The sequence below is a fragment of the Dasypus novemcinctus genome, chromosome 29, assembly GCF_030445035.2.
Source record: "Dasypus novemcinctus isolate mDasNov1 chromosome 29, mDasNov1.1.hap2, whole genome shotgun sequence".
NCBI classification, from domain to species: Eukaryota; Metazoa; Chordata; class Mammalia; order Cingulata; family Dasypodidae; genus Dasypus; species Dasypus novemcinctus.
Genome location: NC_080701.1, coordinates 7,294,629 through 7,307,258, shown reverse-complemented (window position 1 = coordinate 7,307,258; position 12,630 = coordinate 7,294,629). Strand labels below are relative to the sequence as shown.

Genomic DNA, 12,630 nt, shown 5'->3' with positions numbered 1-12,630 from the left:
GCACAGAGTATAGCAGTATTACATTCATTTGTACATCTTAGGTGTGCATCTTTCATCTGTAGGGAAAATATAAAACACAGTCTTGGTCTGTAGAAATAGAAGAGTAATATAGAAAGATTGTGGTGATCAGTCCACGGTACCTATCATTGATAAGAATGTCACAGGGATTGCCTTTTTTGGACTGATAGCCAGCTGTGAAGAATGACATAAGGTCATTTGGAAATGAGTCAAAGAAGAGCTGGAATGTTATAAAGGCACCACTGTCTATCCCAGATCTGATCTATATAAAGAATGCAGTGCTAAATCTTGTTATAACATTGTTCAAAGACAAATGAATCTTAAGGATTATTTTTTCCATATTGTTGTATTTCATTGTGGTGTATTGGAAAGTGATCTGGACTTTGAGTGAGAAGATGTGATTTGGACCATGGCACTTAATTACTCTAAAATATCAGGCAAGTCTTTTAATCTTTTCTGAGCCTCAGTTTTCCTCTTCTTTCAAATAAGGACCATAATATTTATCTCATAAGTATAATAAATGTGTATGAAGTTATAGCAAAGTATTAAGTATTTTGCAAATGTAAGATAACTCTTAACTGTGTTGTTTATTGGAATCGATCCCAAGTTCAGCCTATTCTGTTATACTTAGCTGCTACTGGGTCAAGTATTCAGATAAAAGTTACCAGCAATAGACTTTGACTAATGAAATGGAATTTAACCATTTGAAAAACTATACTTTTTCAAATACTCATTCACATATTTGCATAAACCTCAGCTGCCCCAAACAAAACAAAATTTCATTTTGTTATTTCTCTTTTTTTAGTCACTTTAAGGAGAAAAAGCAGAACTAAAATAATCAAGAGAAATACATTTAATTTTGCCTAGGAAAAATGTTTTCAAATCCGTTTTCCCATTAACAGTATTAACCATAATATTCAAAATTAATAGGGAAAAAAAGCCTTCCAAATAGTTAACTTACTGAAAATTTAAAAAATTTTTATTTGATATGTTTTCATAAGCAGGTATAGGATTCTCTACAGAAATCTAGTGATTTTTTTGTATAAAACAGCAGATTCCAGTTACTTGATTCTGCACTGCGGGGCCCACCCCCTTAAACCCAAAGAGCACAGTCTGTACAGACACACACCACAGGTGGCTAAAGGGCCTGCCGTTCGCAGTGTTACAGTTTCTCACCATGGCAGAACCTCCATACCACTCAGCACCCTGAAAGCCAGGAAAGAGTGGAGGCTCATGTGGTCCAGCAGCGCTGGGCTCGCTGTCTTTCTCAACCTTACCCCACATTGTAGCTTTTCTGCTCTTTGGGATCCATATTTCTGATCATTCCTAATTATTACTAAACAAGTCATCATAATTTTGCTATATGTTCTTTTCTGTGCATGCTGTATAGAGAATTGGCCTTAGCCAGAAAATAGACTGTAGCTATCTACAAATACAGAAAAGTTTCCACCCCACCCCCCCTCCCCGCAAAGAGTTCTTTCCCTATTCCTAATAAAGGCCTAAATTTCTTTAGGTCTTTTTTTAGGCCATTTGTTTCAAAATTGAAGACTTTCTGGGTTCAGTAATCTTCTATTAAGAGGAAGAGAGTCCCAGGGCTTTTGGTGGGTAATAGACATAATGTACTTCTCAGTATTTTTACAACCCTTATGAACATAGAGTAAAAATTTAAGAATCGTAGCAGTTAATCAGTGAGTTCTAACCACAAGGCCAATGAAATAGTGAAAATTCATCCAGTGGCCTGCCTGTTCTATGAATGGTACTAAAGCGAACTCTGAGCAGCCGCTCTTCAGTCACATGGGGTTTCTGTGATACTGAGGGCATTATAACAATTAGATCTCTGACACCTTCTCCAGTTTGGAAACAGGAAGTAAGGACAGCATACAACAAAATCCTTCTGACTGAAGATCTCAGTAGAGGATTTTACTAATTCCCAAGTGGATGTAGTTCATTCTTTTAAGCACACTTGTCTCTGTTTTGTGGTTTGCAAACATCAGAAACAGATGGAGGAATTCAATCAACATGAGTAAAAAGTAAAACACAAGGAAAGAGCACTGCTTGGTGCCTGTTCAGAGTATTTCACAAGAAGGGAAAGGAACAAATATATTGTAGATATATTTATGGGTCTTCAGCAACCTCATTCACCAAATCCAGAGGTCACTTATTCTTCAACCCCGTGACCGCACGTCCTAGTTGACCGTCCCCTCTTTGAAACTTTGTGCCATAGCTTTTGTAACGTAGCACTCTCACACCTTCCTTTTCCTTTTTAGATTACTTCTCATTCCCAGATACACATCTTCAATCCTAACCTTTCTCCTGAGATCTAGAACCAGACTTGAATGAACACCTCACCATCAACATGACCAAAATCAACTTCATTTCTGCCTCCATTTTCTCCTCATCTTCTCCCTGTTCTCCTAAGATGCTGCTATTTCCACAATCCTATCGTCATTTGCCCATGTCCCCTCATCCTTGTCCTCTGTTCGAATGTCTGTCCTTTCCATTCCCACTGCTTCTGTCTTAATTCACATACTCAGTATCTTCTCAGACTATCAGCTAGCCTCCTCACTTCTCTCCCTTCCATAATTCATCCCTTACTCTAGAGTAATGCCACAATTACCATTTTAAGATATGGACCTGGTTATGTTGCTCCTTCATCAACACCCATTAATAGCTAACAAGAAAGATGAAGGGGAGTTAATACATGTTTCTCCTAGATGATATTAAAAAACAAATTGAAGAAAATAAAATTATCAATAATCCCTACACCCAGATTTTCAAATGTTAACAGTTTATCTTATATTCATTTTTAAACCAGGATAGGGCTATACTATGTTTTGTAAGTGGCTTCCTTTTTCTTTTATATATTATGATCTTATTTCAGAAGATTATCTAATCTTCTATAATATGATTTTACTAGTGATATAATAATTCCATTGTATGAATCACCTTAAAAATCCTTTTACATTTGGTGTCATCTGTCTCATTTTGTTTTTTGTTTTTTTTAAGATTTATTTTATTTCCCCCTCCCTATTCCCCCCATTGTCTGCTGTCTCTATCCATTTGCTGTTTTTTCTTTGTCTGCTTGTATTCTTATTTGGCAGCTCCGGGAACTGATCCTGGGACCTTCTGGAGTGGGAGAGAGGCAATTACTCTCTTGTACCACCTTAACCCCTGTTCTGCTACATCTTATTTTCTCTCCTGTGTCTCATTGCATCATCTTGCTGTGCCAGCTCTCTGCATCGGCTGGCACTCCTAACGCAGGGCAGCTTTCCCACGTGGTCCAGCTCACCCTCACCAGGAGGCCCTGGCCATTGAACCCTGGACCTCCTATATGGTAGATGGGAGCCCAGTTGGTTGAGCCACATCCGTTTTCCTCATTTCTTCTTATAGTACAGCCTTCAGGGTACCCAATGGTTGCAGGGGTTGGAAAACTGCTGCTTTAGGAGGTAAGTCCAGTCTGCTGGCCACTTTTGTGGCCCACAAACTAAGAATGGCTTTTACTGTTTGAAATCATTTGCAAATTAAATTTCAGTGTCCCTAAATAAAGCTTTATTGGAGCACAGCCAGGCTTGTTTGTTTTTAAGTATTATGTATGGCTGTTTTCACACTGCAACAGCTTAGTGGAGTAGTTTCAACAGAGACTTATGGTCTGTAAGTTTAAAACGCTTGTTCTGGCCCTCTGTAGAAAAGGTGTGCTGATTCCTGGTTTAGCCATACTGAACTCAACACTGAGATTTATTTTCTTTCTTTAATGCTTTTCTTCATGCAACTCCTTTAGCCTAGGCTGCCATCTCTTCATTTGACTTGTTCTCAAAGTCAGAGTTTTGCTTTGCTTTTGAATTCCTGCACACTTTGACTTGCCATCATTCAGGTATACTGCTCTGTTATAATTAATTGTACCCAGATCTTTCTCTCCTCTAGAGAAAAACACAGGGTCCGTGGCTGTCAATCATTCCATTTCCTGCAGTACCTTTTTAAGCTTTCTATATGTAAGAGATGGTCAGTAAATTTGTTGAATCCTGATGGACTTTTTTGTCTAAATGTGAGATAGTAGCTATCACTTTGAATATTTTTTCTTTAGAAAAAAATCTATTTTGAGTTTCAAATATAAACTTACTAATGAACCTTTGGAACATCACTCCTAAGTCAAGAAACTACATTTTCATCCAAATGCTTGATGTTTGCTAATATGAGGAATTAACAAGGACTGAGCCAACCTTAAAGAGAAATGCTTTGAGATTGAATTCCATTCCTGTCTGTATTCAAAGGGCCCCTCTGCATCTCCAGTGTACTTCAATATACTTCAAATAATAAAATGTTCTTCAAACAATAATCAAGTAATCTGGCTTACTGCACAATGCCCTGTGTAAAGTCACCACCTGCCACTTGACCTCTATCTTATATTCTACCTGAGTTAAAACTGAACAGGCCTGTCACAGCAGCCAGTACGCTGCATGAGTAGGCCACTGTTAGCACAGCGAGATTCATGACAGTGGACAGCAGGCCAGAGGAAGCCAACGGTAGCAGCCACGACAGCTTCTTCTGCTCCTAGGACGTGGACTACAACAGTGAAAAGCACATGCCAAATAAAGAATGTTTCCAGTGTTCTTGACAGTTTTTTAGTCCAAAGCCTTTCCTACATCTTTATGATAAACTCTATTAAGAAAAATAATATCCAAACACTACTAAAAAGCATAAATCTAGGAGAATAACTAGATGTTAGATTTGACATCGATACTAATACACAGGTAGACGTGAAGAGAGAAAAACTCTATGTCTGACCCTGAGGGACAGAAACGAGGACTAGCCCCTTGAGTGAGAATGTCAGTATAAAACGTTCATGTGGAAAACCTTGGACATTTAAGATTAATGAACATAAAACCAAACATGAAATATTTGAACAGTTAATACCTTTCTAAGAAATACTTTAAACAAAATATTTTTGTGTATCAAATTTTTCCAGTGTCTTGAACAATTTTAGAATGGTTTGTATAACTTTTAACTAAGGATCATTTTAAATATAATACAATAGGATTTATCCTTTATTGTGGCACAGTTAATAGAATGACCAGTTCAAGATGAAATATAAATCTGTAATTTCATAAAATATTAGCATAAGATATAAATTGCATAATTTTAAGCAAGAGTTGTAACAATTTTTAAAATAATTAAATATGTCCATTTGGAAAAATCTCTCTAGCATGAACCAATAGCATGGTAACTAAAGATTCTTAGTATATTTTTATATACATTTTAAGAGAGTGTTCACAAAGATGCTTTTACTCAGAATGTAGAAACATCTAAAACATAGAACCATCTTAGCCTTTCTCTCTCCAAATAGGAGATATAAAAGGATCTTAAAAGGTCATAGTATGGTGATATTTTTCACAATAATAAAAGGTGATCTTTAGCGTTACCTTGCTTAAAATTTTCAGATCAGTCTTTAAATTTGAGAAACTAAAACAGGATTTGCAGGTTTTTTGTTGTTTGTTTTTTAATTACAGTTTAAGGTACTTTATGGTCAAGTTTTCATTTTTCTTTAACTGTCATTTTTCAATTCTCTTCACCTTCAGTGCAAGCTTATAATTAAGGAAGGAAAATGCGGAGTTCACTGAGTGACTCTGCTTTGCCGTCGGTTCTGTTGAGCATTATGTGGACTGAGCGCAGCTGTAACTTACAGCCATGGCGCGTTCACTGCTGTCTTCGCGAACATGGTTACTTCTGTAGTACTTCAGTTGTAACTATAACTGGGATGTCTGATTGTGTTTAGAAATCAGCACGTGATACCCAGAGTAATTATTGCATAATTCATTAATATTTTAATTTTCACTATAATGTATAATTTATATATTTAAAATATATTATGTACATTTTGTATTTTATGTAATGTTCTATAATAAAAATATGCTATATATTTACTTGTATCACAGTGTCAACAGAATCATAAAATATTAGCCCTAGAAAGAACTTTAGGGTCATCCAAAACAAATCTTTTCACTAATGAGGAAACCGAGGTTCAGAAAGGCAAAGCAATATATGCCTAGGATATAATTTAAACACTCAGATATTAAACTCATTTGAAAACTTTTCCAACTGCATGACTTTTAAATTACAGTTATATTAGTTTCATTTTTGCTTTAATATTTAGTTAAAAATTGGTTTATCTCTGGTTGTCTTATATTGTCAATTTGCAAGAGATATCAATAGAAAGATTCAGTAATCAAACAAAAAGCTTAATAGGGAAGTGGGTGTAGCTCAGTGGTTGCATGCCTGCTTCCCATGTATGAGGTCCCAGGTTCAATCCCCCATACCTCCTTAAAAAAAACTTAATGTTTTTTAAATTGACTTACCATTTTAAAAGTTTTTAAAAAGTCATTTCATAATATTAAAGCTTTTTATTAGGTATTAGGGAAGTTAAAAACAAAATACCATGGTTTTTCTTTTGTTCTATATGTACAAGCATCTTTATGTTGATGTTTCATTACAATCTATAACAATTTTATTATGTTTTATGTATACACTTCCCCAATATGACTGTTCAAGATAATTAAAATAAAAATTACATTAACCAAAGATCAAGGATTTAAATAATCACTTTATGTAATTAATTATAGATTCAGTGATGAGGAAAAAATATCTTCTTCAGGACATTTGAATGTCCAACGTCAAATACTGATTTCAATACATTCCCTTTATTTCTCCCAGATTGTCATTTTAAATGCTGATTTAACTATTGCTGTAGTCAGCAATGAGAAAAGCTTATAAAAATGTGTAATTTTATGCAAACTTAAATACCATAAATGCAAGTCTCATCAGCATCTTCTCTTACCCTGACCCTGTAAAAATTACAATGAGGTGACAAAATAATTATGACATTTTTATGTTATATTTACATGGACTAATGTAGAATGGAATAAAAAGTATATTATGTTTTCCATATTTTCATCATATAATTTTCTTTCTTTTTCAGCTTTTTAATTAAGTGAAGCCAAGTGGGATTTGCATAAAGTGAATGTTTACCATGAAGATAAACTTCCTGACATTATACTGTTTTTGAATTCCTGAGTTCATTTCTCTTACCTATTGTGACTGCCCATCCTTGCACAATTTTTTAAAATGTGGTTTTCATTAGTAAATTTAATTTATGAATAACCTACAAAGGAAACATGAAAGTGTTTTTTCAAGCATATTATATTCAGTGTGTGCTACAGGATTGAAATAAATATGAATGTAATTATGACTTCATGTTTTAGAATTGTTCCCTCATTAGTAAAGAAACCTGCAATGTTAGTTAAGGAAACCTATGGAATGTATGTGAAAAAATTCTAAGGATTGTACAGGGACTAGTCATATGCATGAAACTATGTCATGTACTAAAAAAATTGTACTTTTGCAGTTTCTGTTATAAAGGATGTGCACTGTTAAAAATACTGTTTTGTTCTTATTAACCATAATTATATGGGATGGGGGCTGGATGAATGGTACCTACAATTTGGATGCCTAACCAACATATAGAAGGTTCTTCTAGGGATAGAAATATAAAGTAAATATGCGCTAAATCAACATTCCTCAAAGGCATTGGGTGATGGGAGCCACACACTAGAATTAGTTTCCTCTCCAACTTTGAAAGTGTCATCCAGGAATAGAGAGTTATAACAAACATAACTCACTGTGGTCTTTTCCACTTGTGTTCTATGGAGAAAGCTTGCCATCAAAACCTTGTTCCTTCATTCTCCAAATTCAGATAAAAGGTCAATTAACCTGAGATGATTGACTCAATGAATCTTTCTTGAAAACCAAATATAGGAGTGTATCCACTACAATGTTAGTATTCCACTTTCGTTTATAAAGCACTTTCATGTACATCATGCTATGTGTTCCTCCTCAACAACCCTGTAAATTAGACAGAAAATGGAAACTGTATCTGACTTGTAGAAGTAAAGGCAGCTGAAAACCAAAAATAATAAGAGATAGCGATCATAACCAAATTTCCAAACTCAAAGATGAATTTTTATTTTCTGTGATGTTACCCTAAGACAGATTTAGGAGCATAGTTTTTTAATCAGTTCAGTAAGGTTCTTTCTCTTTTTTTAGGCTTATCTAATTTTCATTACATTCTGTATAACAGACCTTGGGGAATTTTGTTCACTGGGAATTCTAGCTATGCGGGCTCAAATAAGAACACAATGTACAACCACTGAATTTACTTCTTTTGTACCTATGTATTTCAGGTTATATCCCAAGGCTGTATGTGTTCTAACAAGATGAATGCTATCTTGTCAAAATATAATGATATTCAGTGAAAACTACATAATAATTCAAACTGTATTAAACTTATCACATATTCCCAAATCTATTATTAAAAGTATATTAAGTCTGTAGATCCTGTTCAAAGATGAAGAAATTTAGTACTGAGACGGCACTTGGGGAAAAGCAGTAAGAGAGTAATCATTTGGTGGGTGCTTATCCCTGGGTCACCTTCAACACGTACCTCCTAGTCCTTTGAGTACTTTTACCTTCCCTGAGGTTAATTTAGGACAGACATTACAATATGGAGTTTGAAGCCAAATATTACTACAAATCATAAATATTTCTTAACTACAAATACTTTTGTCCCTTAAATCTGAAATTTAATCTTCTACTTAGTATAAAATTGATAAAGTTATATTGACGAAAGACTTCTAATCTCTCTATAAAGTTTAATAATGTTTAATCATTACCAAAGTCAAGTAGTTCTCAGACACTGACCAAGGTAAGAAGTATTTCCCTGTCCTGTACTCATAAATGTTTTCTAGCCTGTAGTATGTAATTTCCTCTGAACATTAAAAACCGTTCTAACTTCTAAATTTTTTTCAGAATCTCAGTTTAAGGAGATGTGACTTCTTTATAGGCAATTGTTGCACATTAGGGAAGTGTCTCTCAAGGTCACAGTAGAGGGAAAAAAATTGCCTCATGATAAGTCATTATTGGAAATTTCTATAGGCAAAACTACAAAGAGTGGCTCAAATATAGTTTGCTTTCAGAATGTAGTATTTGCAAAATTACATAATACAATAATAACTTTTTACCTTTGATAAATAATTAGGTCTTAGGAATTTTTATTTAGTATATTCTCCAATGTCATTTTTCAACTGAATTCACTGTATTGAAGATCATAAAAATTATATTTAACAATATACTGTTGGAATAAAAGGGATTACATTTCTGCTCAGTTGGAGAGAAAAATCCTAATATAAAATTCCATCTAACGGAGTTTCATTTTACAATGACAGCTGATGAATTACTTGTTGCATTTTGCTCAGCATACTGTTTCTTGAATTAGGTATTCACATGAGTAAGACCAATAGTGTTATGTGCTTACTGTAATTTTATTTTGCACATAAAGTAATATCCCTTGTCAACTACAATTCAACAGGCATGGTGATTCGTGGAGATTAGATCTTTGTAGCCCTAGAGCTTGACAAGTATTCCCTTTCTTGTATTGTCTGAGACATTCCTAGGGGAACATGAGGGAGTGGTTATTCTAAATAAGGCATAATATATCATTTTCAGATCAGTGTAGTTCAACGTGTTTTATGAAGAAGGACTAGTGACAGGCAAATACATTAGCTAGAGCATACAGGGATAAGATATGTAAATGGGCTTTATTAGATAATGTTCCTCAGAATACACAAAGCTTATTAACATTAAGCTTAATATATTAAAACAAGGTGCCTTTCATAGTTCAACAAGATGCTATACTGGGTCAGAACAATAATGTATTAAAAAGTATTGTTGTCTAATACTGGACCCAGGGTGACATGGTAGATAATCATGTTCAAATGTTACAAGTATGCAACAGCTCCTAAATTTCCTTACATAGTTCAAGGGCAATCTATCATTTATGAATTTTTCCATGCTCCTTTTTTATCTTCTTATATACCTGAAATACATGTAAATGTTTATAGTGTATTAAACTTGAGGGTCTGAGTATTTCTATTGCTATTAAAGTTTTAATAAAGTGCCATGTTCAAAGTATAATAGAAAATAAGCCACATTCACCAAAACGTTGATGTGTTTACTTCCATTAAAAATTCTGCATAGATGTCAGCAAAAATGACAGAGTAGGAAATACCAGAAACACTGGAAAAAACTAGGAAGAATTATCAAATTTGTTGGAACTCAAAAGTTTACAACCACCAAATGCATATTTAATCAAGAAAAAGATGACAATCATGGTAGGAGAACTTTGTGGCATTTTACCTTAGTCTTACCCTACTGCTCACTAGATAAGCATCAGTCTTGAAAATGGAGCCCATGTTCCCAATGCCAGTTCCCGTTTCCCAGAGGGTAAGAGTGGACCTTGTTCTCAAGGAATTGTACCTGTCTTAAAGCTCCCTGAAGGACTGATGTAAGGGCTTATTTTACTTTTTCTAATTCAGAAGTCTTTCTGCAGAGTCGGCTACATGGAGGGTGTTCTCAAACACTGAAAGGAAAATGACAAGCTAATGTCCTTGGGGCAAAAGACAACAGTTGGGACAAGCAACAACAAGAAGCCTGGGAGGAAAAGCTGGGGTGTGAGTTACTTTGGGGAATAAGGACTTTTAAAATCTCTCATATATTCAGGGATTCTAGAAGGCTATGCACATTTTCAGAAGAGGATACCTGCTCAGAGAAAACCCAAGAAACCCCCAAGCTTTCACCTCTCCAATCTTTAGGTTCAGCACAAGCAGGAATGAATGCTAAACCAGTTTTGAAAAAGCACTGAAGGAGTGCTCCAACACAGAGCCAATTTATAAACATTTGGAAAGTTTTTTTTCTTTTTCATTTTTTTCCCGCATGTGTATATGTCTCCAGGCATTTATTTAAGGAAAGCTTTTTTAAACCACAAACTACCACTATACTAACAAGAGAAACTTCAGTGGCAACACACAACAAAGAATACAGTTTATATGAAAAAATAGTAAAGTGTTCAAATAACTAAAATCCACAGCAACAATTAACATTGGGTGAGGGAAGAGAATCTAATTTACAGTTACCACATTAAAATATTGAAAATGTCCAGTTTTCAAGAAAAAAATGTGGCATGCAAAGAAACAAAGTATGGTCTCTTCTCAGGAAATCCAAGTTGGCTGCATTTAATATGCACAAATAAATAAGGGATCAAATCAGCAACATGGCAAAGTAAGCTCCAAAATCCCATTCCCCCACAACAGCAATGAAAAACAAGTAGAAAATGGCAGGACCAGCATTCTCAGAACTCCTGAAATAGTGCAAGATTTACAGCAACCAAGTGAACCCTGTTTCAAGAAAAAGAGATTTAAAAAATTGTAGTGGAACTTCATGGCACTTTTGCTACCCCTTCCCTTTTCCCCTCCCTGCCTTGGCATTGTGGAAGCTCATTCTCCAGTATGGGTTACTGGCCCCAGTTCCTGGAGGGAGCCGAGCACACTATAATCACAGAATGCCATGTATGTATGTCCTTTCCAACCTGTTCTAGTTTGCCAGGCTGCCATGGCAAACTGGTTGGCTCGGACAAAAGGAATTTATTAGCTCACATTTTCCAGACTAGTAAAAGTCCAAGGTGATGCTTTCTTCCCCAAGTCTGGAGCATGCTGGTACTGGCTGCCATCAATTCTTGGGATTCCTTGGCTTATTTCTGCCTCACATCGCATAGTGTTGTCCTCTCCTTTCTTGATTCTGCAGCTTCTGGGTCCTCTTTATAAAGCCTTTAATTCAGATTAAAACCCACTATCATTTAGTTGGCCCACTAAAAATAACATCTTCAAGCGGTCCTATTTACAATGGGTTCACACCCACAGGAATGCGGCTTAAAATTATAATGTTTTTTCAGGGGTATATAACTCAGTCTACCATAGTCCACTCTCTGGACCCCATAAAGACATGTTATTCCCGCACACAAAATACATTCAAGCATCACAATGTACCAAAAGCCTTAAGTCATTCAAGATTAGTTATGGATGTGGACCATCCTGGGGCAAAGTTCTCTGTTGACCTGTGAAAGCTAGAACACAAGTTCTGTTTCCAAAGTTCAATGGTAGGACAGGCATAGGATAGACATTCACATTCCAGAAGGTATTAATTACAAAGAAAACAGTGGTCATGTGTCCCAAGCAATTTCAAAACTCAGTTGGGCAAACTCCATTTGCGTCATCTGTTAATTGATGCTTTATTCTCTGGGGCTGCTGGAGTGGCAACCCCACACTTTCCAAGTGCTTGTACAGCAGCCAGGCTCTCTACAAATGCCAGGGCATGGACTCCAAGCTCTCTCCAAGGGCTTGGGATGGTGGCAGTTCTCTCCCTAAGCATCAGGATAGAACCCACTCCTCCTAAGTCTTGGGGCCAATGGCCTGCCGCCTTGAAGTGCAGGGTTGGACCCCCCTTTTCCACATGCATGTGTGGGCCCTCTCTTGTCATGCAGGGAGATCTCTTCAGTCCAGACCTTTTCCATCATTCTGTCCTTGAAGTCACTTTTCCTTCAGTTTATACCTTCTCTGTCCATTCAGTCCAGAATGGCAGTAGTCCTCATACAATTTTCATAAAGTCTTGTCAGCTTTGCATGCTGCTCAAGTGGTTCCAAACCACCAGATGAAAGGATTTTGACAGAGCCTT

General features: G+C 35.8%; 1 protein-coding gene across 5 annotated transcripts in view; it reads left to right on the top strand.

The window, feature by feature from the left end:
* TUSC3 (tumor suppressor candidate 3) overlaps positions 1–12,630 on the top strand; it is a 245,212-nt gene that overhangs the window by 208,513 nt on the left and 24,069 nt on the right. For 2 of the 5 annotated variants that reach the window (XM_058289935.1, XM_058289934.1), the window contains one exon: positions 6,989–7,446. The exons of 2 other annotated variants lie outside the window; for them this stretch is intronic. In XM_058289935.1, coding sequence (XP_058145918.1) covers positions 6,989–6,996 — 8 coding nt within the window. In that variant the 3' untranslated portion in view covers positions 6,997–7,446. Of the gene's footprint in view, positions 1–390; positions 456–6,988; positions 7,447–12,630 lie in introns of those variants that run through there. One more of the 5 variants, XM_058289933.1, reaches the window with a different exon arrangement.